At 48.7% G+C, this 24,889-nt stretch overlaps 1 protein-coding gene across 1 annotated transcript in view; it reads left to right on the top strand.

Annotated features, from left to right (window-relative positions):
• The window catches only part of ASB7 (ankyrin repeat and SOCS box containing 7), a 33,621-nt gene extending 19,971 nt beyond the window's left edge, over positions 1-13,650 (top strand). The window contains exons 5-6 of the mRNA XM_054561961.1: positions 653-1,258; positions 13,343-13,650. Of these exons, the coding sequence (XP_054417936.1) occupies positions 653-1,258; positions 13,343-13,482 (746 nt within the window). The 3' untranslated portion in view covers positions 13,483-13,650. The remainder of the gene's footprint in view (positions 1-652; positions 1,259-13,342) is intronic.
• The last annotated feature ends 11,239 nt before the right edge of the window (positions 13,651-24,889 follow it).

Raw genomic sequence — 24,889 nt, 5'->3', positions numbered from 1 at the left:
GCACAACATGCTGTTCAGTTCTTCCCGATTCCCAAGTTCTTGTAAAACTAAGAATTCAGACTAGACTTTTATCTTACGAAAACATGATTTATCCAGATCACTTAACATATATCTTACATGCTTTGGAATTTTTACAGACCACAGAATAACTTTTTTTTTTAACCTAATACACCCTAAAACAACACAGTCTGCCAGACCACAGTACATCCGTAATTTAGAACAGCAGATGTTGCTACACATGCTTCTCTTTAAGACCAAGAAGCACAAGGGAAAATAAAACAAAAAGTTAAAGCAAAAGGGAAACATGAAACAATACGGCAAGGGGGGAGCCTGAGCCGCCAGAAACAGTTGGTTCGATTAGCAAAGACAAGAGACCTGTTTATCTCAACCCTGTTTTGTTTGTATATGTCTTTTAAACACTTTGGAAGCCATTCTCTTTCTGTTTACCGGGGTTGATGACTTTCTACTAAACTTTATTTCCCATTAAAACCTGGCTTCAATGAAACCGAGGAAAGAAGGGCCTGATGTGCATTGTAATGTCTGATCGTGGCCCATGGTGTGTGAGGTTTGGCCGGAAGGTGCAGTGCCACGGTAGGAGCGCGTCGTTTGGTCTCTGAGTCTGCTAACGCTTTCATTTTGGTTTTAACTCTAGCCGATCCCACGGTTAAGGACTTAATCGGAGGCTTCACTGCTCTTCATTACGCAGCCATGCACGGCCGGGCCCGAATTGCACGCTTGATGCTGGAGTCCGAATACCGGAGCGACATCATCAACGCCAAAAGCAATGACGGCTGGACTCCCCTCCATGTGGCTGCGCACTACGGCAGGGACTCGTTTGTCCGGCTCCTCCTGGAGTTCAAGGCCGAGGTCGACCCGCTCAGCGACAAGGGGACGACGCCGCTGCAGCTCGCCATCATCCGGGAGAGGTCCAGCTGCGTGAAGATCCTCCTGGACCACAACGCCAACATCGACATCCAGAACGGTTTTCTGCTGCGATACGCTGTGATCAAAAGCAATCACTCTTATTGCCGAATGTTTCTCCAGAGAGGAGCAGACACAAACTTGGGTCGCTTGGAAGACGGACAGACTCCCTTGCATTTGTCTGCCCTTCGGGATGACGTACTCTGTGCACGGATGTTGTATAATTATGGAGCAGACACGAACACGAGGAACTACGAAGGGCAGACCCCATTGGCTGTTTCTCTAAGTATTTCTGGAAGTGGCCGGCCGTGTTTGGATTTCTTACAAGAAGTCACAAGTATGTAATATAATTATTACCATTATTGCATTTTTTAAAATGTCTGCATCCTCTGAGGAGCTTAAGGTGTTCTTACAACTAGAAATAACCAGATATTAATGATTCCTTTTAGCGCTGCTTGGTAAGTAATACTTCATTCGCCCGAAATAAAAAGAAAGCTCTATATCACAAGATCACATAAAAATTCAGTTGTGTTACTAAAAGTGATGGGGTAGAAGGTCAGGGTGAAAGAAGAAATGGACAGAAAGAGGGGAGCTTTTTTTGTTTTTTTGTGGGTTTTTTTTCAGTTAATGACAATCTCTGTTAGAACAAGGCAGTTCCTACTGGTCGTAAACGTAGTTTTCTCTATGTTGCCGTAGGCTTCAGGTTGAGGAAATGGGAGAACTTTGTTGGGTTTTAGATTCCATACCTATAGAAGTCTCCTGGTATTTGTGTTTTATTTATTTGTTCGTTTTTAATTGCTAAGCTGTTGTTTCTATCTGATTCATTACGATGTGAACCCACGTGAAGAGGAGCAGCGTGTTATTTATTTAGGTGCCGCAGTAAAGCAGGTTAAGGATGTTAGAAATTGTCATGAGAAGAGATTGGCTCTCGGTGGAAAATGAGGTGCCAGCTTCCGTCGTACCTGACCTGTTTTGGTGTGGGCGCCTTTTTGTTTTTTCCTAAAAAACCCTGCCAGAGTCGGCCCACCTTTGTTGTGGTACGTGTGCCTGGATTGCTTTTGAGATGGGAGCGTTAGTTTGTGTGGATGGGGCCACCCTCTTGCCCAGCTTCCTTGCGACTAGTTGAGTGAGTGTCTCAGAATGTAATATCCAACGTAAAGCTAAGGTCTGCCTTTAAAAAAATGTTAGACGTTGCTGTCTGCTCTGCTTTCAAATGAATTCCCTTTTCCTCACCTGGTTTTTAACATGAGGGAAGAGGTGCATTCTGGACGCCGGGTCCTCAGGGGTCGGGAGTGTGCTCTACCTGCTTATACATAATCTACCCTCCCCCTTGGGGCTGAACTTAGGAGTAAGACTTTTTCGAAAAAATGAAATGTCGTTTGAATTTAGCATTATCGTGTGGGAGAAAAGATGAAATTATTACCATAAAGGGCATTCAGACTAAAGCATATAAAGAAACCACATGAGGGCCCAACTCGCTCTGTGCAGCAGAACCTTGTATTGTTCGAAATGGTCTTGCTCTGGGCCCAGCATGGTGGCCACCAGCCCCACGTGGCTGCTGAGCACTTGGGAGGTGGCTGATGGCCCTGGGAGACGGAACCTTAAGTGTATTCACTTACATTTAAAGGCCGCAGTGCCTGGCCAGCGGCTTCCGCGTTGAGCAGCGCAGCTCTGCCTGCCCAGGGGGTGAGGGGCTGCTGGGTAGGTGGTCCCTTGCAGAAAGCATGATAGCCTATGGCGTACAGCGTTTTCATTATACCTCCCGGGCTTCTTTTTGTTGCCGTTGTAACTTCTACACCAGAGGCCCTCGGCTAGAGCGGCTGCCTGCAGGAAGGCGTGCTCCGTCCGTAAATGCCGCGGCCCTGTTTGTTCCACCTTCCGCCTCGTGGTTAATAGCGCAGACCAGAGCCAGGCTGTGTGAGCTCAGGCCCCCAACTCCGCCACAGGGTAACTGGGACCTGGGGCGGGCACCTGCTCTGTGCCTGTGTCTTCATCTTAAAATGGAGCTAATTATATCTGTCTGTAGGCTTGCTGTGAGGATTAAATGAGTTAATATTTATAATGTACTTAAGACAGTGGTACATTTTAAGCGCTATATTTGTGTGCATGTGTGTGTTTGTTTTATATAAAACGTGTAATTAAACATGGGTGGGTGAACAGCAAGGGCCGACTCCCTTCGAGCTTCATTCTTCCCGAGCCTCCTGTTTTCAACTCTGTAGACTCTTCTGTCACCTGCCTGCGGAGACACAGCCAGTGGGATGGAAGGAGCTGTCCCTTTGTCCTCAGCCCTCAGAATGCTGACAGGGAGCGAGACTGTTGGGTTAAAAAAGATGCACATGTACCTTTAAAATTCGGGGCAGGCGGGAATGACCCCCCCGCTCCAGTTTGAGTTCCCTGGTGCACAAGGACAGCCCGCGCACCGAGCTGGCCTCGGCGAGCGTGGCCTGGCTGAGTGACTCAGGAAGATGGTAGCTGAGCAGAGGCGTGGAGTGCTTTTCGGACGCAAAGGCCTGCCTGTTTCTGAAGGCTGCAGTTAGTCAGTCACCGTGTTCAGGTGCCTCAGCAGAATTCAGTACTTCTTGACTCTCGGCGGTGTCTCCTGCCAAAAGTGAAGGGAGTATTTCTGCTTCGGCGGTTCAGTATTTCTTACGGGCCTCTCTGCCTGGTGGATAACGATGCGGCAGAAGAACCAGCCGTGCTGGCTGCCTTTGGAGCGCTGTCTACTGAAAGCCGGAGAGGGAGGAGGCGGGGAGTTGGGGGCATTTAGTCAAAGCCGTGAGCGCCTTCCATCCTCCGACGCCCCTGAGGCCCGCAGCTCCAGGCACCGAGCTGTTGGCTTCTGATCTGAGGAGGCCGGCTCCCGAGGTACAAGGACGGCTGGAGTGGCCTTCAGTCGGGGCCCTTTTACCGTCATTGCACCATTTAACTAGAAGCAGGTTGTTTGAATTGGAAGAGCTCACAAAAATCATAATCCTGGAATGTAGAAGCTACTGTGGGTTTTTAGAAAACTTGCCATAAAGGCTGGGATACACGTTGCATAAGAACGGGCAGACGAGCAGCTGAGTTACGAAGCCGTGTCTTCTGGTGTCTCGTTGGCCCGGGGTGGAGGGAGAAGCGCCGGAGAGCGGCTGCCTGTTCACCTGCAGCCGGGCCTGCGCAGACCTCGGCCTTCCAGAATGGCCGGAGCTCCTCCAGAAAGCCAGGCCAGGGGCGGCGCAGCGCCTTCGTGCCCAGGGACCAGGAACCCATCGAGAAGGGCCAGAGACCCTACGTGAAAAATGAGCGTTGTCTTGCACAGGGGAAGATGTTTCTTGCTTCGTTGGTAGCGTTTATAAGAAGCCACTTTCTTCTCTTTTAGTGCTTTTACTTGAAAGATAAAATAAAAGTGGAACAAGTAAACTAAAGGGACAACAACAGGAGAACAGTGAAGGCCTGACGGATGACAGGAGGAAGTGGTAGGGAGGACACAGCAGCGGACGTGCTGATGGAGGTCCCCTGAGGGCAGGGTTCCCCAGGTCAGCTTCTGGCACCAGGGCCGGGACGCGGATGAGGCAGGCGAGGTACCTACAACACCGGCGTTACGGAGGCGCTTGTCTCAGGGTCTTGCAAATGCACACAGCTGATGAAAGTAGGATAATTTGTACCCAGCATGTTCACGGACACCGTCACGGTGCAAAGAGGATCATGGCAGCTCTGGCATATGGGATCAAGGCGCCAGTTCTCTGGCCAAGGCCAAGAGCAGATTACCGGAGTGTTTGCCCGGTTCAAACGAGAAAGTCTGCATGTGCGTACAAGGAAACAGTAACGATCCCTAGAAGATGTTTCGTAAGTCAGGCTTACCCCGAGGGCATGGTTAAATGATGATAGAAAGTGCCCTGGACCTCGGAAGCTTCTTTTCCTTTGTCGTCTCCCCGCTCCATGGTGTGAACTCTCCTAGTCACCTGTGGACGAAGGCGTTACTCAGAATGTGACACCTTTTAAGAAAGCAAGAGAAATTTCAGAGAGAGCCGAACCTCAGGTGGCAACCAGGAGGAACTTTTCATCTTCTGGGGGAAGGATAAAAGATGGGATTTTAATCATCTGCACGCCTGGAATTTTGTTCAGAGAGAGGTCGTGGGGAACCCGCAGTTTGGGGAGGAAGCCCACTTCCGAGCGCTCCCGCGAGTCGGCACGTGGTTGGGAAGGGCTCTCTTCCGCTGCTGCCGCCACCGCGGCAGGCGTGGGGCAGGGCTGAAAGAGCTGCCACTTGCAGTGCCGGTGCAGATGGTATGGAAGCTGGAGGAAAGCGTTAGCAGAGGACGCAGGTCAGAGTGGAGCTGGCAGCAGATGAGGCGGCCCGTGCTGGAGAACAGCACGCTGAGGGTGGCGGCCGCTTCCACGTCAGACGGGCTAGATTATTTGCAGAAGAGGCACCGCATGGCACCGCCTGCCTGGGAAACCCTTTTGTTGTAATAAGGCTTCACCCTTCAGGAGAAGCAGGGAGCAGTCCAAGGGCAGAGTGCACTCGAAGGCTCGTGCAAGCAGCAAGGTCCCAGTGCTGTGGCAGGGGTCCGCTTGTCACCTTTGCCAGTAACATCCTCACCTGTCCTCACTATGTGTGGAAACCACCTGTGTAGAGGCTGCTATTTCAGGAAAGCATTCGATAGGCAAGAGATTGCTATTACCATGGAACAATTTCTTTAGTTTTAACGTAGGAATCATAGTTACTTCAAATTGCCTGTCTGCTAATTCCAACATCTGTGTCATATCTAAGCCTGGTCCGATGCTTGCTCTGTCTCATCCGACTGTGTTTTTCCTTGCCTGTTAGCATGTCTTGTAATTTTTTATTGAAGCCAGACATGATGTATTAGGTAATAGGAACTGAGATAAATAGGCCTTGAATGCCAGGTTATGTGTGTGTTTCGTTTGCTGCAGCTGTAGTGCCAGAGGCCTCAGGCTCCCCTAGAGCCCATGGTTTAGGGCTCTAGTCTGTGGGCTGCTTGTCCCTCGCTGCTCAGAGAAAGCCCAGGTCTGCAGCCCTGTCAGCTGCATGGCACTGTTACTGCGTCGCAGCCCGGTTGGTGGGTGGTGACGTGGGGGCGGGGGAGCCCGAGGTCCTCGATCTCCTGATCCACCCTCTCGGTGATTTCCCGTTTATTCCACTCTTTCTAGTCAGGCTGGGAGTGCCGACTTCCAGGCTCTTCACGTGTTGGAGCTGAAACTGAAAGTCTGTTGGTTCATTTTATCACTTTGACTGACCATGTGAGAAACATCCTCTGAGCCCCTTGGGCTAAGCAGTGATTTGCCCTCTGGGCTTCAGAGGCATGTGGCCCCGGGAGCCTCCTGGTGAGCTCTGCGGCTGGGCCTGGGTGGGAGGCGCCCCTAACCCAGCGGCGTCCGGGCGGGGACCTGCGTCTGACTCGCCTAATAATCTTGGCCAGTGTGCACCCCGCCCCCGCCCTGTGGTTCTCAGTTTCCTCCTGGTCCCTCTCTCTTTAAAGCCCTCACCAGTAGCCGCTCTGAAAGGGGCTGTTTTCCTGCTCTTGTGACTTGATTTGATTGGACAGTTTTGAAAGGCTTCATGCGGAACAGTGGCGGGTTTCGCAGTGTGGGCCCTTGGGGGTCCTCGAGAATGTGTTAGGTGCCTGTGAGGTCAAAGCTAATTTCATAACAATCCAAAGATGCCATCTGCCTTTTTTACTGCGCCGATGACGGTGCTGACGCCGTAAGGGCCGTGGTGGGCGGCAGGGGGCCCAGAGGGGCGTCGCCCTGTCCACCAGCAGCCAACCCCAGAGAGAGTTCCCAGTTCCGTTTATGAACGCCTTCAACGAGGCAGTAAAAGCAATGTAATGGAGTCGTACCGCTGTGATTGCGTACCTTTTTAAATATTCTAGCGGATGCAGTTTGAAAGCATTCTCACTGCGTCCTGAAGTGATGGAATTGAGGGAAAGCACCTCCGCGATTTATTTGAGCCGAGCCAGCACCTTCTTTCGTGGAACACGATTTTTACCCGAATGATCCGCTGACAGCAAAATCATGGCTCTTTAGTCTTGGGCAGTTGGCACGCATTTCCTAAAAATGAATAAAGTTCATTTATCACCTTAAGGAAAACAACTGACAGTATTTATGATGAGTCATAAAATTTGAGCTTTCAGTGAAAATTAGAATTGTGAACATCCTGTATCTGCCACAGTGACTTGGACAGTTTCCCAAGTACCCGGGGGTAGAAGACTCTTTCAGAGGGCAAGATAGGCCAACGGATTTTAACGTGAACGCGTACAGAAAACTCATTGATTCATTGACTTGGTTTCAGATCCCATGTTGCAAATAACCTTTAAAAAAATGCCACTTGTCAAGTTTTGGTGGAGTATGAAAGAAGATGCACAATGATCTAAAAAAACGACTAAAATATTCCTTCTTCTTCCAACTACATAACTGTGAGCGAGGCTGTGTTTCCTTCACCTGTTTCAGCCCAGAGAGCAAAGGCAGCAGGTGGGATGAGGAAGCGGCTGCCTCCCACAAAGCCAGACCTTACGAGGCATTTGCAAAGGGGCAAAACAGCGCCGCTCCTCTCACAAAATCCTTTGTATTTCAGAAAGCAGCCTTTTCGTTTTTATAAAAATGTATTTCAGCAACGGCTTTCGCCGCCAAGTCCAGGACAGCTACAGGCCTGCGCTCAGGTGACCACATAAAACCATCGCTCCTGTGCCAGGTGCCTGTGCTCCTGTGTTCCTTTCAAACGATTCTTTAATTGGTTTCTTTGAATTTTTTTGGTAGGATGGCTTATCAAAACAGTGCAACCTAGTTTAACTCTTTGAAGAAACAATTTATGGAGCACGTTTTAACTAAGGTTATTTTTTCCACTCTTGATTTTTTTTTTTCCTTCTAATGGGGGTTTTGCCAAATACCTACATTTCTGTCTCAAGGATTAAAATCACTTTTTGAAATTTCAAAACAGATACGTGGTACACAGTTTTAAGTCTAATTATACCACATTTTAAGTTTTTTTGATGTAGAAAGTATTGTTGTCTTCTTACTTTTTTCATCATATTCATATTACTTTTTATTTTTAACATATGTAAGCTTCTGGAGAGTCCTAGTCAGTTGTTAGGAAGCAGTGCGTGGTTTTGTTTGGCTTTAGTGCAAATGGACAAATGTCATCGAGGCTGACGTTGCACCTTTGGAGTCTCTCTTAAGGGTTACGTCAGAGTAGACTTTTTATTTTTACAAAATCATGCTTTTATTGTAAGGCGAGCTAGAAATTGCCTTTGTTTTACAAATAAGACTTGTTTCACAAATTTCATACTAAATCTCTGTGAAGGATATTCAGAGGCCAGAACAAAGAAATACAATGTGATTATGGTAGGATTTTAAACTGGGAAGCTGAGATAAAACAAAGAAAGAGGTATTGGGTGCCCATTCCAGATGGTGACGAGGACAAGGTGCTTGAAGGAAAAGTCAGATTCTACAAAGCCATCCAGAGGGAGTTAAATCTCTCTCTCTCTCTCTCTCTCTCTCTCTTTGTCTCTCTCTCTCTCCCTCTCTCCCCCCTATTTTGACACCCTCCCTTCCACCTCCAGTCTCTGCCTACCTCTTTTCCAAAGAAAAACCTGTTTTGCTTTTATTTTGTTCATTTTGGTTACGTAAAAGTGTTTTTGCCTCTCTACTTTCACAAGTCTTTTATCCAAATAAATAAGTTTAGCCTCTTAAACAGAGTAATGGTGATATCCAAAGTAGGGGGGTGGGTTAGAATATTTCATTTTCCAAATTACGCGGCTGCCCTGGTTTTGTAATTTACACTAAATGAGACCCTTCAAAAGCTGATTTCCTGTTTTTATACCCGCCCAATTATTGCTAATGACGGGCTTCTTTACCAAAAGGAACGACTAATAGCCCTTTGAACTGTTACGTAATTCCATTGTAGTTCATTAGTATGAATACCTTGTAGTTTTTATGCATCCCCAAAGTGTTATAATTCCTTAAATTATACTCTTTTGTGTGATGTCCCCCCCGGGGACAGTCCTCAGTTACAATTCCATGCTGTTACGGGGAAGGAATAATTTTCTGAGACACCTCATAAACAGTGTACACGTGTTGTGTTGATTTTTCCTCTTTCTTTCCTGTATTCTCTTTCTCTGCCTCCTTCTCTTCCCTTGAATCTTTGGCACAGTGCGCTTTTCAGTGCATAGTAGGTGCTCAGTACATCCTTTCTGGGCAATGTGTTGACAGGAAAATAAGTACTTACTTTTCACTTGCCCTCTTTAGTCCCAAAATGGTATTCCTGAAAAATAAAACTCGCTCCTCAGCCTTAGAAAGAACCGTAATTACAGTGAGCAGTCCCTTATGACCCTGTTACTTAGCCCGCTTTTCTCACGGGGCTACTACCTGGCAAGAGCAGTTCTATGTGCCGTGGGGTGGTGATGGGTTCGCGCCATCTCTGCCCGTCTTTTCAGACAGTTACCGTTGGCACACCCGGCTCCAGCCACGCGGCGCCTTCCAGTCTGGTTCCCACCCGTCTGCCCAGGACCCTTGCCGCGGAATGGATTACCAATCGCTCCTTGACTGTGAAGCTCTCAACTAGCTTCTTCGCTCTTAACACCAGGAGGGTGGGGACCTCAGCTCCCAAGAAGGCGCCTTCTGCTTTTCTGGGAAGCAGAGGCAAACATTATTTTTACAACTATTTAAATATTGCTGTGTCAACACTTATTTACCTACTACTTATATAGCTCTTGCTGTGTGTCTGGTTCTATTCTAAGCATGTCACCAAAATGAATTCTCTTTATGCCTGTAAAGCCTGTGATGTGTAGGGGACGTTGTCCTCGGGTCACGGACGAGGACACAGAGACTGGAGGCTAAGTGACTTGCCCAGGACACATGGGTTCGAAGTGGTAGCCCAGGAGTCAGACCCGGGGAATCTGGCTCCAAGTTGGCCGCTTGAACACCTGCAGTATGTGCCTCTGGAATTCGAGCTCATTCTACAGACAGGAATTACACATGGTTGCGAAACCTTTAAAAAATTAGATTCTCCCAAGATACTAAAGGATTGCCACAGCACAGTGCTGAAGGAGAGGAAGAGTCAGGAGCAAACTGAGTGAACCCTTCCCATATTGACGCATAGAAAGTTCCTTCTACCCTTGGGAAGGCCCGCGCGGAGACCACTTCTGAGGAGGGCGGCATTTCTGTAACCATGTCCCTGGATTTAAACTCAGCTCATCTTTGCCTTCCTGCACTTTGTCCCAGAGGAGATGAGCACCATCATGCTGCCTGAGGAGTCTTTCCAGTTTTCATGGCGCCACAGGGGACAGTCACCAAACTCGCCTCCAGGCCCCAACCAGCAGTTTTCTCCAAGCCCCATGGCAAAGCCACATATTTCAGATTTTTTTCAGGGCAACCCTGGTTCCAGGGCCCAGGCTCTCACCAGGCCATCGAATGCTGCAAAACGTAGCGGCTTAAAACAGTGCTGGTCGGTTATTTCACTGCCCTGCTCTGCGCAGTTTCATCTGGAGTTGCTCGTCTGGGACCCTTTCCTTCCAAAGCCACTCACTCAGGTGGTGGCGGGCAAGTCGGTGGCAGCCATGGGCTGGGACCGCGGCCACAGCCGCTGGGCACTGACCGCAGCTCCTTTTTATAGGCTGCTCGGACTGCTCTGTGGCTTGGTGGGAGCCGTGTTCCAGAGCAGATGTCCCCGGGTGGGGGGAAAGCGGCATCGCCTTTTATGACTTAGCCACCACGGTCACGTGGCATCACTCCCTCCGCGGTGACAAGCCCAGCCAGTGTCAAGGAGCGGAGACCTCGACTCCCCTCTCTTAATGCCGGGAGCATCCGGTCACATTGTGAAAAGGAGCGGGAGGCACAGGGGACCCGTGTACCACGCAGTGAGACCATCCGAAGCTCCCTGTCACGGGACCTTTGCCTCTCAATCCCTTCTTTTTCACCAATAACGTAGCAATCCCAGTCTTTAATTTTTCCACTTGGTTGGATGGTACGTCTTCCTTTAGGCGGGCGTGGATACTTCTGTACGTCAACTTGATCCTCATCTTTTTTTTTGCCAGGACACACTGTGGATATTTTTTTTTAATTAATATTGTACTTAATAAAAACCTGCCATCTCGTAGGAAAATCACATTCTTTGCTTTCATGGAAGGAGGTTCACATCTAATTCATATTCTGGCTTGCCAGTGCAGATCAAGTGTTGTCAGCATTTATTGAAAAATGGCAGTGATAATTTATTCCCTTCCTAATGGTAGCTTATGCGTGGCGATGAAAAATAATTCAAAACAGCTTCGAAGATGATTTGCTGTTGACACGGGTGTGTTTTGCAAAGAGCTGGCTGTGCTGTCCTGCAGGGACAGCCTGTGAAGTGTTTGTTCCTTCAGCCCGTACTCGAGTGCAGTGTCAGGCGCCAGGCCCACGCTGGCAGCCAGGGGGTCCCTGTCCTCACGGAGCGCGCCGTGAAGTGGGGAAGATGGGCGTTGATGGGCAACGCCACACAGACGTCAGATCGCAGTCTTGATGCGCGCGAGAGGAGCTCCCGGCGGACGTGCTGGGAGCCTGACCTCATCTCCCCTAACGAAATGCCCTTTCAGCAGATGGCCAGGAGACGCCCCAGCCAGGGGACAGGGACACAGCCCCACACGGCTCCCTGTGCAGACTTCTGTAGACACACGCATGCTCCTACTTGACAGGCATTTCAAGGGAATCAGTAGCTTCTCCTGTGATTCTTTTAAGAGCCCATACGTTTAGTGACTCTTGGGAAACCCTTGTCCCTACAGGCAGGCCTTCCTGCCTGAGCAGAGGTCTGAGTTTTGAGGAGCCTTTTTTGTGTATGAAGAGTTAATTAATTTTGAATAATGGGGATTGCTACAGACAACTGCAGTTCAGGTGCTAAGTAGAACGATGGTTGTCTCCCTGTGTGGCCTGGGGACCTCTAGCCTTCTCCGAGACCCTTCCAGGGGAGCTGAGGTCAAAACGTTTTGCGTAGCAGCGCTGAGGCATGACTTGCCTTTTCCCCATTCCTTCTCTGCTGCGTGAGTGGGCTTTTCCAGAACCCAGCTGATGTGGTTTTGTCACAACAGGTTGGATGCAGAAGCACAGAGGAGAACACAGCCAGACCTTTAAACGCTTTGAAGCTTTGAAAAAAGGCAAAAGAATGCCAAGCCTCTCACTTTGTTTTTGGAAAATGTTGGTATTTTCATAACAATGTTACTTATGTTAGCGTGGGATAGGTTTATTTGTATTGCTTCTAAATGAACCTGTATTTCTGAAACTTCGCTCTCCGCTTCTCATCTAATTGTCCATAGCTATCACCCACCTGAAAACAGAAGTTCTTCTGGGTCCTGGATGGTTTTTAAAAGTATAAAGAGGTTTTTAGACCGAGAAGTTTGAGAAGCACTGAGGTACAGCTTTCTCCCTGACTCGGAGCACGTGACTTAATCTCTCAGACACGAGGAGTCTGAGACCGGGGTGACGATCAAAGCACCAGCCTCATAAAAGGATTAAAGGGGCCGGTATGTGTAAGCGGGCTGCGTGTGCTGCCTTCATTATCACCGCTGATTAATGTGAGGGCGGAATTGGCCTAAATCGAAACGCTCCTGAAACTGAGAGTTTTTGCTTAATGCTTGTGGTCCTCTATATTGTTTTGGTAAAACGCAGTATTCCAAAGTGAAAGAAATTGGGTTTTGTAATTTTTCTTCTGCGTTGGCTCATTGGTTAGGGTTAGGGTTCTCCGTGGGTAGGTGGCGCGGTGTGATGTTGGAAGAGATGTAGATCAGGAGAGCTTGGGGGTACCTTTGATACCTTCCTTCCTGCCGTCCCGGTCTGCGCCCTCACTCCCACGGCCAAGCTTCCCCTGGGTCCAGAATCACAGTGAACAGCTGGGCCGGTGTCATCTGGGAATGGTCCCCAGAAACTGTCGTCCGTGTCTGAACCTCATGTCCTAAGGAGGAGCCACGTCAGAGAGCATCTCATTGGGTCCCCTGGCTTTGCAGATGGAGACGCTGAAGCCCAGAGAGCGACCGGCCCACGCGGCTCCCCAGCCTGTGAGGGGCCCCGCCACGGTGCAGCCTGGCATTCTGCCTTGTCCTGGCAGAGACACCGCGCCTAGAATCACAGCCGCTTTTAATCTTGGTCACAACGCTCAACTGGTCATCTAACAGTGATCAACGTACTGAAATCGTTGCTACTTAGTGTCCTTATTTGTAAAGTGCAGGTGAAAATAAATATCGACCATCCCGGGGATGTGAAAAGGATCCCATGAGCCTTCGCAGGAAGGTGCCCAGGATGCACTGTCTTAATGGGAGTCTGTCTCATCATGTGCATGTTATTACGTCCACAGAAAGACGCTTAGCCAGTGAAATAAGCGATTCTTTTCCGAACCTAAAAGCCTGCTTTAAATATTCTACTGTGTAGCTTTGTAACGTTTTCTTTTTTTCTGTCTTTTTAGGGCAGCCCCGAAACTTGCAGGACCTGTGCCGAATTAAAATTCGACAGTGTATAGGCCTTCAAAACCTAAAGCTACTTGACGAACTACCAATTGCCAAGGTCATAAAAGACTACTTAAAACACAAATTCGATGATATCTGATAGACACCGAACTGTGAGCAAGATTAGGAGTTATATTCCAGATACTTAAAAGGCTTTTTGCCTTGCACAAAGTATATCCTATGCAATTTCTGATTTGCCGTGAAGTCAGAAAGCAGGTATACACCTTTAGGTTTATTTTTGTTTGGTTGGTTGTTTGGTTTTCATTGTCGGGGAGGGTTATTTTATATATATATATATATATATATACATACATACATATATATATATATATACACACACACACACCACATGCTTGAAGGTCTTAATTTGGTTTCTTGGTCCAGGTTTAAGAGGTCCAAGCTTTCTACCCGCTATGGCATTTACAAAAATTGTCTTTCCAAAGTGACTTAAGCAGGTTTGGCGTGGAGAATTTACCCTTTGCAAATCGTATGGTGTCACGGGCGTGCACCTTGTCATAAACCAGCAGAGCACGTGGTAAAGTGGGGAGTCCCAGGTCCAACCTGGGGGGCCTGGGCGCCCCTGGAAAAGGCCTTCAGACAGACTACTGTCACTGCATTCCTTTTCAATGAAAACAAATTGGCTGCTTCAGACTGTTCAACAGTCCTAATGACCGTAGCTTCCGGGCGACAGAAATCCGGTACCTCCGTTTTCCCGATGGTGTGCTCTTGTTTTTAACTTATTTTTTTAACAACTGTAGTACACTACCCAGAGACATTTGGCCTCCGCTTCTGTCTCTCGATGAAGAGTGCTTTTAAAAAAAAAAATTTAACACGAAAGAAAATAACTTTCTAAAGCCACCGTATTCTGTTTTTATGACGCCTCCAGTGCAATACTTTTCCTGGTGTATTTTATCCATTATTTCACTTGATGTTCCTCATTCCACAGCCGGCTTTGACATGCCCGTGAGAACAGGAACGGCCACTTTAACTTTCATTGCAGAACCAGAGCATATCAGTTGCGATTTCCATTTCAAGCTTTGTCCTTTATTCCACTTGAAGCAGCAAATCTCATATCCTGGTGGTAGAGTATTCCCTAAAAAAAAAAAAAAAAAAAAAAAAAATAGCCCCAAATATTGTTAAACCATGTGGCTTTAATGGTTAAATCATTTGGGGCAGTTTCATGGTGGTGTTTTGTTTTGTTTTTTTTTTTTTTCCTTCTTTCCAGTTACGCAAGATTTCTAAAGAGAGTCGAATTTCTAACGGGTGCACATTTGTAAGTCCGGTTAATTCCTAACGTGCTAATGAAATATTTCCCGTCTGCTTTACGGCCGTATGCAGGGACGCTGTGCAGGACAGCTGCGCTCCGGCTTGACGGGGCAGCCGCTTGCAGTGTAGAGAGACGGCTGTGCTGACATGTCAGCCACAGCAGAAGAGCTTCCAGAAGCAGTTAGGAATCTCTGGCGCTGCCCTGGGCAGGGGGCTCTGTACTTGACTTGTCATCCTGTCGGTTTCCAAAAAACGTTTTCAAATACCCCAGCATTGTTCTCAGTGCTTTGGGCAATTTCAAAACAGCTGCACACGCGTAATAAATTTCTTATCAGAGGTGTACACGATGAAGGGCTTCTCTTGTCTGAATTTCTGGTTTTCCGTCCTCGAGTATGAAACTGTTGCGCCGGCAGAGGAAAACAGCAGGACTGGGAGTCAACTGCGGTTTAGCTTTTCCCCAGAGCCAGCAGTTGCGTTTTCCGAAGCACCACGTTTGTTGCCTTGGTGCAGAGTAGCTGCAAGCGCCAGGATACTTGGTCTGGTTGTCCTAGGAGAGCGCACGTTTCTGAAGAACGGGCAACTTCAGCAAGAGGATGGGTTGGGGATCGCTGATGGGGTTCGTAGACTCTCCTGCGGGGAGTCAGTGAGCATGCGGCCAGCTTTGTGACCCTCCCACAATTGCAACAGCGGCCTGGTGGCTAGAAATAGGCGGTCCATTCTTTTCCCCGTAAGGCTATCTCCAAAAAGTTAACTTCCAGGAGAGAGAGTCCCCGTGAAATTGGGAGCTGAGCTGGGTTCTGATTCTTGAAACCAATACCCAGGTCAGAGCTAAGACTCGTTAGCAGCGCCCAGGACTGAGCACAGCCAGAGATGAATTGAGCGTGACTTCTCCCTGACACCCGGGGCCCCACGCTCTGAGCAGGAATATCGATGTTATATTTGCACGGGCCTTCTTTCCTCTTGTGTGTATTAATTTAATCAGTTAGTTTAAAATGATTTTCTCCTCCAGCCTCCCCCACCCAGCAATTCAAAGGTTTCCAAACTAAGCCACCGAGTTTGAGTCAGGAAATTCCAAGGAAAAAGATCAGATTAAGGTAAATTCTTCGTCCTCTGTTGCTGCTGCGACTTCAGAAAAGAAAAGAAAAAATTATGAGCGCTCTTCCTGGAATTGCAATTTCTATTTAATGAAGAAGTGTATAATTCCATTATTTATTCTTTGAGGTTTGATTTATCTGGAAGCATAAAAAGAATGTTTTATTTTTGCTATTAATAAAATCCCAATCACATAGCACATTGAACGGTAATGAAAATGTCTGAGTTGGTAATCCGTGCACGGCAGGGATAAGCGTGCAATTCTGCGTTCAGATGCAATTGTCAGAGAGGTATTTTGTGGTCACGTAACAAGTAGAGAAAACAACTGTTTCCACAAAATCAGCTGATTGGTTTTTCCAGAATCTGGACAGAGATGTTCAGAATAGTATCAAATTTGTCACTGATCCTTCATGTTTCTTTTGAAATTTATTTTTTTAAGCCTCTGACTAACCCCTTATAAAAATATATTTGGCAAGTACACCAAAGAAACCAGCTCGTAAAAGATTTCGGTCATTCGTGAACTGCAAACCTCATCTTTGGAAACCAAGATTTTTTTTTTCCCCCATGTAAATATTTGTGTTCATATATGTACAGCAGAGCAAGGGTTTGTTGTGTTTTTTTTTGTTGTTTTTTTTTTTTTAGATTATTTAATTCCCATATTTCTAAACTATTTGCTACAGAATAATCCGCGCTTGTTGGTTTGGAAGACTTGGCCATTTTGTTCTTGAATTCATTATCAGTCATGCTTGGACCAGCATTTCCGCTAGAGAATTCTGTGTTCTAGTACAAGCCAGAGTGCACATACGGACCACAAGGGCGCTAGCGTGACTTGTCAGGTGCACACTCTACACGACAAGCATGTGTAGTTTAATGATCAGAGTGGACCATACGAAAATTGAGATTCTAACTTTCCTGCCGAATTGCTCCATAGGCCAGAACGTGATTGGGATGAGGCCTTTTTGCCCACAAATTTAGCTTTCCTGTAACTCCGAGTGTGTTCTATCATACTGTATTTTGTTCTTCCTTTGTAATGTAAGTTTTGCTTTGGGTCAGTTTGAATTAAAAAAAAAAAACTTAAATCTGGTTTAAAACTTACTGGAGTTGCGTTTTATTTCTCGCCTGCCTTTAGCAGTGTACTATTCCCCAGCTCTTTGGGGAAGGGAAGCAAAAAATCTGTCCTTCCTTCATCGACATTTTAGATGCTGGGGGATTGTGTAAGAAGAGTACAATAGAGAAAATAGAACCATATTAGAGCAGATGAGGCGGTTCTTAACTACCACCACCCTGTTTTTAATGTGTTCTGCAAATACCAACCAACTGGCGATTAGCACATTCTTAAACGTGTTGCTTCAGTACTGAGCCTTTTGGGGCTGGGCTTACCCCTGCCTAATGCCTGCCAAAGCCCGAGTTTGGACCACAGCTGCCAGCGACGCAGCCAGAACAATGAGTTCGAGGTAGCGTCTTAGGCTGCAGGAGAGCTTGTACTTCACACTTGTGTTCTGTAACGCCAAGCATAGCTTGATTCAGAAGAGACCTCGGACTGACATGAGCGATGATGTGCAGAGGGAAAAGGGAGGACAGGATTTAGCACTTCGCAGAGAAATTCGGATGTTTTGCAACGCGAATCGCGCTGCAGGCTTGTCCAAGGGCTTGGCACGGATGCAGGCCAGGAATGGGACCTTTGAAACGATTCCTAACGATCAGCAAGGGAGTTCAGCTGTGAAAAATAGCTGTGTTGCTTGGAAATCTTGAGGTCATTCCTCTTCCAGTGTGATGTAAGTGGTGTATTGTTTTTTCAGCTGAGAGACGATGTACGAAATGGCTTAAATAGCTATTGATAAAACAGATTATCTACTTGATAAAAAAAAATATATATATATGTATTTCCACGTCTCATGGGGTTGGGTTTCAAAGATGAAAGGAAATGGATTTGAATCTTCTGCTTGTGTTTATGCAACATAATGGAACCCTATGGTCTCTCAACACACGTCTTACAAATTTTGATGTTAGTGTATAGTAGCCGAAGTGCCAATAAAGATTCTAAATAGCTACTGCTAGATAGTTGATGTAGACTCCTAAGATAGAAAGATAATTTGTCTTTTAACGTTATTGTCGCTATAAGGCCCCTTAAGTCTTCGGTCATCAGAACAGAGGATCCGCTGTCACATGGCCCTACAGGCTCTTGTATCTGTTCTGGTATTCAAAACTTTGTAATGTACTTCTCCAAGATCATGGTGCATTTTATAGATATCTCTTTGTCTTCCAAAAGAACTCTGATTCCTGAGTGACGGTTACTATTCTGAATCCTGTTTAGAAAGAGCAAATCCATTTCTGGAAGGTTCTCTTAAGAGATCATCAGGGTGCGAATAAAAAACCCTGCCTGGTCTCGTGTCCGAAAGGTGTATTTTACCCCAAGTGCTGAGATCGGTTCTGCCAGTTCGTTCATTCAGTGATGCCCGGGGTACCCCTTGCTGGGTTCCCATCTTCCGTTTCCAAGTTAAGTGGATGGTCAGTTCTGAAGACCCTTAAACCTCTTGGAGTAAAGGATCAGATTAAAGCAAATTATTTCTCTTCTGTTATAGATACAACCTTTAAAAAAATCATGTAACGTTTTGTAGTTCCTATAAACCTATTTTAAGTGCTGGTTTGTCACAGCACCTTAAACATCACACGAAGAACCTCCTTAATGTTTCCTTTTATTTGGGAAATGGTTTTAAATGAATATAAATATAACTTACTGTGTGTTACATTAAGTTGTAACGAAGGGAGTCATTTCTGTGAAATCATCTTTTTGAACCAGAAAAGAGGTGCCTTCCTTCAGACAATGGGGTTCAGTTGAGCTGAGAAACTCGCTTCTGTAACTGACAGACACGCGGGCAGCCCAGCTGTAGATATTTCCTATTTTATCTGGCAAATGAAATCGTGTTTTTCTTGCTGCTCAGTCTTGAGCTAATGTTGCTTTTCTTCCTCTAAGAGTTTTGGGTCAGGTCACTGCTTAGTTTTCTTTTTCTTTACCAAAAGGAAAAAAAAAAGAAAAGAACAAGACTTACCGTACATGACCATTTAATATTTTTCTAGAGGTTTTCTGGATGTTTTTCCTCTCACTTCTGGCCATGTAACCCTTTAGGGAGGTTGGCACGCACGCACAAGGTGTGGCCTGGGCCTCGTGAAGTTGCTCTTCATGTGTGGACTTTGGGGTCCTGGACTGTTTGTTTTCCCTGCCTTACCTGGAAAGAAAGCGAGCTTCATGTCACTTAATAAATCAGTCTGGGCTACATCCATTTTCCCCATCATGTGTAGCACCAGGAAGGAACAAATTGCACTTCCTCCTGGTTTATTACCAGTGTCCCTAAGAAATTATTTGTCATGAGCACAGCGAGTTCCGTGCCCACAGACCCCGGGTCTTGCCTAAATCTCCAACAGTATTTGCTGAAAGAATCCATTTTCCAGAGCTTCAGGTGCATGTGGCATTGGGTCCTCGGCCAGTCCCTTTGTTCCTTACAGCCTCCAAGGAAACCAGGGCCACGTGGATGATGGCAGCCTCAGCGTGGCCCAGCTCCTGACCTCAGGTAAGTGGCTCCATTGGTTCCTGCCACTGTTGCCTTTTGCCGTTCCTCCCTCCTTCTGTCTGTCCCCTCCATCAGCGTCACTGGACGGTTGGCAGCCCCCCATGATCAACTGTGCGTGGCACCGTGAGGGCAACCTCCAAAGAGTTGAGGGGACCCTGGGTGCAGGGAATTTGGTCTCCCGGGAGTCTCCCTCCTGAGCTCCCACAGCGCAGGGAGGATTGCAGGGCCCCCCGAAGATGGGACACTCAGCCCAGCGCAGAGCTGCTGCCGGGGAGCCTCAGCACACTGGTGTGTCCGCGTGGGGGACAGCCGGGCTCGGACGGCGCCCTGCTCGGTCCTCGGGGCAGCCAGGTGGGGACTGAGGCGGACCCCCTGCCCCATCACTGCCTGCCTGGCTCCCCCACCCTCCCCGCCCACTCTGCCTCAAGTACAGCACCTGCGTTATTCTTTTTACACAGCCCGCCCTGGCGTAGCCAGTCCCGCCTGCCCTCACCATTTCCTCTCTCTAGAGTGCCTGTTTGGCACGGTGCCTTGCACAGTGGGTCCTCAATCAGAACTTTTCGAGTGAATGAATCTAGTCCAAGTGCTTCCTTGTACAGGTGGGACAGCCAAGGGGCTGGGAATTCAGTGATGAAGTAGCTACAACTGTGCGGGGCATAGAAGCCAGGCCACCTCACCGGCTGCGTTCTTCCGCGGCCCTGGGTTTATCAGTGGTTTTCTACTGAAAAGAAATTGACCCACTGTTAACATAGCTGTAATGGGATGTGATATATTTTGGCCAGACCTGGCAAGTCTAAGGATTTTCTTTTTTTGAATTCTCACCTGAGGATATGTTTATTGATTTTAGAGAGAAAGAGAAACATTGATGTGAAGGACAAACACCGATCAGTTGACTCCAACACACGTCCCACCTGGGAATCGAACCCCCAACCTTTGGGCGTATAGGAAAACTGAGCCACCTGGCCAGGTCAAGGCTCAGAATTTTATACTTACTTCCTGGATGTAAAGTCCACACACCCATAAAACTGCCTCTGATTTCCTACAAAACATTTTGTGAGAGTGATCTCCTCCTCCTCGAGAAGAAACAGCTTAGATTCTATTGGGGGGAGTAGAGAGGAGTCCCCTTAGCAACTATGTTGCTAGTCTTGTGAGCCAGGAGCTGGGACTTTTATTACACCCCTACTTTTGTTTCACACTGTGTGTTTATATTTAAATAACTGAATGCAGCAGATGCCAATGGTGTTCATACTTTGCTTTTTTTCCCTTTTGGTTTTCAGTACAGGCAACAAACTGACTGATAGGCCACCCTCCTTTGCTGGTATTTTATAACCCCTCTCGTTCATAACCCAGGACGGTAGGCGGGGCTGCCTCCTCTGGGATGGCCTCTCCCAGGCTGTTCGGTAGTGAGCATTCCCTTCCCCTCCAGCCTTTTGGGAAGCCTAGCAGGGGCATCCAGCCTGCGGCCCGCGGGCCGTATACAGCTCAAGATGGCTGTGAATGCGGCTCAACACAAAGTCCTAAATTTACTTAAAACATGAGGGGGTTTTTTGTGTGTGTGATTACTTGTCTCAGTATATTTATTGTGTGGCCCAACACACCACCTCTTCCAGTGTGGCCCAGAGATGCCAAAAAGCTGGACACGCCTGCATCTATTTGGGGGGATCAGCGTGTAGTCCCTCTGAGAGGGAAACTGGCCTGCATGCCTCTCTGCACCTTCCCCGGCCGAAGCCTCCAGAAGGCAGGGATCTGGCCTTCGGTTCTGTGGCCGGACAACCGGAACAGCGCCTTCGTGTAGCCAGTGGCCGGGCAGGTGGTTGGCGAGTGGTGAGCGGCTGTGGCAGCCCCTTCGAAGCCTGGCCCCAGGTAAGAACACCGGAAGGGAACCAACGTCCGAGCCGTTCACGTGTGTTCTCGTGCAGCTACTTTGCCTTCATCTCGTTTCGTTCTCCGCACCACCCTGTGATGAGGTAGGCGCATTGCGTTTGCGCAGATGAAGGGGCTGCAGCCGAGCCCTCCTGCCCGCTCCCGGTCGCCCCCCCTTTTGATGCCTCCTCCCTAGGACCGCTTCCAGCCCCCGGGCTGGCCTTCCTCGCCCTGCCCGGGGCTCCGCAGACACCTTTCTCACCTCTGTGTGCCACCGCTGTCTTGTTCTTTGTGCTGGGTACCTGTGTCCCTAAGGGTGTGCGAAACATCCCAGGCGTGCACATGTGACTTTCCCAGGGAGGAGTGGCCGGGGCACTGCCCGGGGCGGGCACTGCCCGGGGCCTATAACCCGCCAATGTCAGAAAGCAGCACGTGGACGGAGCCCGGTGGTCATTCCCAAGCACCTGTCTCCACACCAGCCCAATGCTGAGGGCAGCTCTCCGACCCACCTCCGGGGCCCTGCCGCCGTGCTTCCCCTACAGCCCCAGCATGCCAGGCTGAGGCAGGTGGCAAGAATGTCACCGCACGCGTCCTCCTGCCTCCTGGGCTCAGGCTCCCCATCTGGCTCTAACCGGCCTGGGGCTCAGTCAGCCCCCCTGGTCCCCTACGGCCTCCCACCGGCTTTCAATTTCCTCACTCCACTGTTGGCACATGGCTGCGTTCTGAACGTCTGTCTTCGATGAGAAGGTCTCAGGGAGCAGGGAGAGTTTTGATGCCAGAAGGGACCTGGGGAATCCTGTGCCACAGGTTAGGGAACAGAGAGGACAGCAGACGGGAAGAGGTAGGCAGGCTTGTAAGTGGTCTTACAGCAGGTGGTGATGCTGATGGCGGTGGGGACGCGACTCCTGCTTTTTCTTTTTCTTTTTTGTGTCCAGCCTCGGCGCTGGGAGGGCCCTGGATGGTTAGTCATAATGTCCCAGCCCACTAGGATGCTCACCTGCCTGGGAAGACCCCCCCGCGAGGGTCACCGTGTAACCAGAGCGGTCCTGGCAGCGGCCTGCGGCGGGGGGCAGGCGCGCCCACACCGCCCCACGCAGCCTGCAGCAGGTTGCCTCCTGCTTGTGCCAGGCTGGCTCCCGAGGTGCGTAACCCCTCATCGCCGCCTCTGCTGGACAGCTTTGTGCGCAAGATAAAAGGCCTCGTATAGAGGCTCCGTGGAACATCTAAACCCTGTATTAAGCTAGGATCCTGGCCATTCCTTTGAGAAATCTGTAGAACCACTTCTAAAGCCTGTAATTAAGGAACTGGCTAGTTTCATGGAAATGCTTGATGTTTAGGAAGTTATTACAGGGTTTGGAAACACACACACACACACACACACACACACACACACATCCTGAGAGCAAAACACACACACACACACACACATCCTGCGAGCAACACACACACACACACGTCCTGAAAGCAACACACACACACACACACACACACACACACACACACACGTCCTGAGAGCAACTGATAGCATTCCTGCTCCAGTGAATAATTTTTTAAATTAAAAAGTGCTTTAATCGCCTTCTGTTTTAATGGACAGTCATAAAATGCCTGCTCAGTAGAGCTCCTCTTGGCGTGGTATGTAAGTTGAGGCATCCTCTAGTCCAACTGTGCTCCTGGAAACTATGTAATAAAGCTCCTGAGGGGGGTCCCCCAGTCTTTGTAGTATGCGGACCCCCAGTTCAGTTCTTCATGGAAGGTGCCTTATGTAACAGTTACAGACTCTACCTTTATGTTCTTCACTGAGCATGTTCACAAAATCCTGGAAAAGTTTGGAAACGATCCACATGAGTCCGTATCTTTAAATGCTGAGAGCCCGGAATAGTGGCAGCTCTTGGGAGCCCAGGCGATGGATAGGAAGGAGGTAACTGGAACAGAAAGGAAGCAGGGCTGGTGTGCAGAGGCCAAGCCGGCTGGAAATCGGGCTCTTGGCCAAGGACTTCCATGTTCTGAATTCAAAATGCGCAGAATTCCTGGAGGGCGGAATTATGGTGCGCCACTGTATACATTAGTACAAGTGGGCCTCAAACTTGACTGATCATCCCTCAAAGGACCTTTCAAAATATCACTGAGCTACTCCCAGAGTTTCTGATGCAGCAAGGCCTAGGAATCTGCATTTCTAACAAGAGCCTGACTGATGCAGATGCTCCTGGACTGGAGACCACGCTTTAAACCATTGCGTCCGGGTGTATTCGGGCTCTTCCACGGCAAAAGAAAGAGAAGGAAAAAAAGCCAACAGTGACTATGAGATGCCACAGGCACCACCTGCCTACCCGCCCGCAAGTTGTGGATGAAGAAAGTAGTTACACCGATTCCCAGAAGCCGTGTGCGAAACGGTCCCCTCATTTTTCAGACCAGCCTGGGAGAGTTCTGCATGTGACATGCCCACGAAGAATACAAACCTTCGGGCCCCATTCCAACATCTGGGCTTTTATGTCTCCAATTATCTTTTGCAACTATTTCATTTAAACTGGACACAGACAAAACCAGTAGCCTGTAGTGCTGCTATCCTGCTGTTGTTGTTGTTCTTCAACCTCCTTTAACAGCTCGTAAAAAATAAGTCTGCCAGACGTTCACAGGGACCGCCCTGGCCTGCTCAGGGTGAGGCAGATAACAACGGTCGCCGCCCCGGCCAGCGTGGGCCTCGGTACTGCCCAGAGGCCGGCTGTCCGTGTCATGTCCTGCAGAGGGAAGGAGGCTCTAGCGACGCTGCCTCGCGCACAGACGGGGGTGGGGGGGGTGCCTTGCCAGGTCAGGCTGGGGGGTCCCACGCTGCCCGGGGAGCCGCTGCACTTGCAAATCATCTCCTAGCCCCTGGATGCAGCCCGGGCTTCTTGGGGACCCAGGGGCTGTTAACTTGCTTTAAGAAACACAACACAACAGCTCGGAGATGGGTGTCAACTTTGCATCGCGTGCCACTGGGGCTGGTCTAGGAACCACTCTGGGGTCTCTAACGTAGAGCCCTCTCTGGATGGAACGTGTTGGCTAAAAGGAAGAATCACTTCCCTCTTGTTAAAAAGTTTTATTGAGGGGGCGAAAGACAAATAACGTATGATCTCACCTATAAGTGGAACCTAACCAACAGCACAAACAAGCAAGGAAAATTACAACCAGCAACACTGAAAGAAAAAAGAAACCAACAGAATCAAGAGGGGAGGAGGGAAGGGAGGAAAGGGGGTCAGGGAAAGGAAAGGGTCAAGTCAAGGAACATGTGTGGAGGCCCCATGGACAAAGCTGAAGTGGGAGAGGATTGAGGGAGGGAGGTTGGGGAGGGGAGCAGGGGGAAGTGGTGGCGGGAAGGTGGAGACAAATGTATTTGAACAATAAAAAAATTTTTTAAGACAGTTTTATTGAGGTATAACCGTTCCACAAAAACCTACACCTATGAAACGTACATAATTAGATGGGTTTGATTGTGCCCCTTTGAAAGTGGACACGCTGACCACTTGAAGGAAAGGGACTGTCTAAAGTGTCTCCGCTTCATGTGATAGCGACTGCACACACCCCGGGACCAGGGAGCGGGGACCGGTAATGAGTGATGCCCTCAAAGTTCCAGTCCCAAGGGGCAGATGGCCTTGGGGGCGGGGGAGTGGGCTGGGGCCCCCATGGCGAGGGCAGTGGTGCTGCTCCCAAAGCTTCTGAGGGGACTTCTAGGGAGGTCCA

Source organism: Pteronotus mesoamericanus, unplaced genomic scaffold, assembly GCF_021234165.1.
Source record: "Pteronotus mesoamericanus isolate MK-2021 breed Mesoamerican mustached bat unplaced genomic scaffold, CSHL_Meso_final scaffold_582, whole genome shotgun sequence".
Classification (NCBI taxonomy): Eukaryota; Metazoa; Chordata; class Mammalia; order Chiroptera; family Mormoopidae; genus Pteronotus; species Pteronotus mesoamericanus.
The sequence above is the reverse complement of the archived record's forward strand: the minus strand, read 5'-3'. Positions and strand labels throughout refer to the sequence as shown.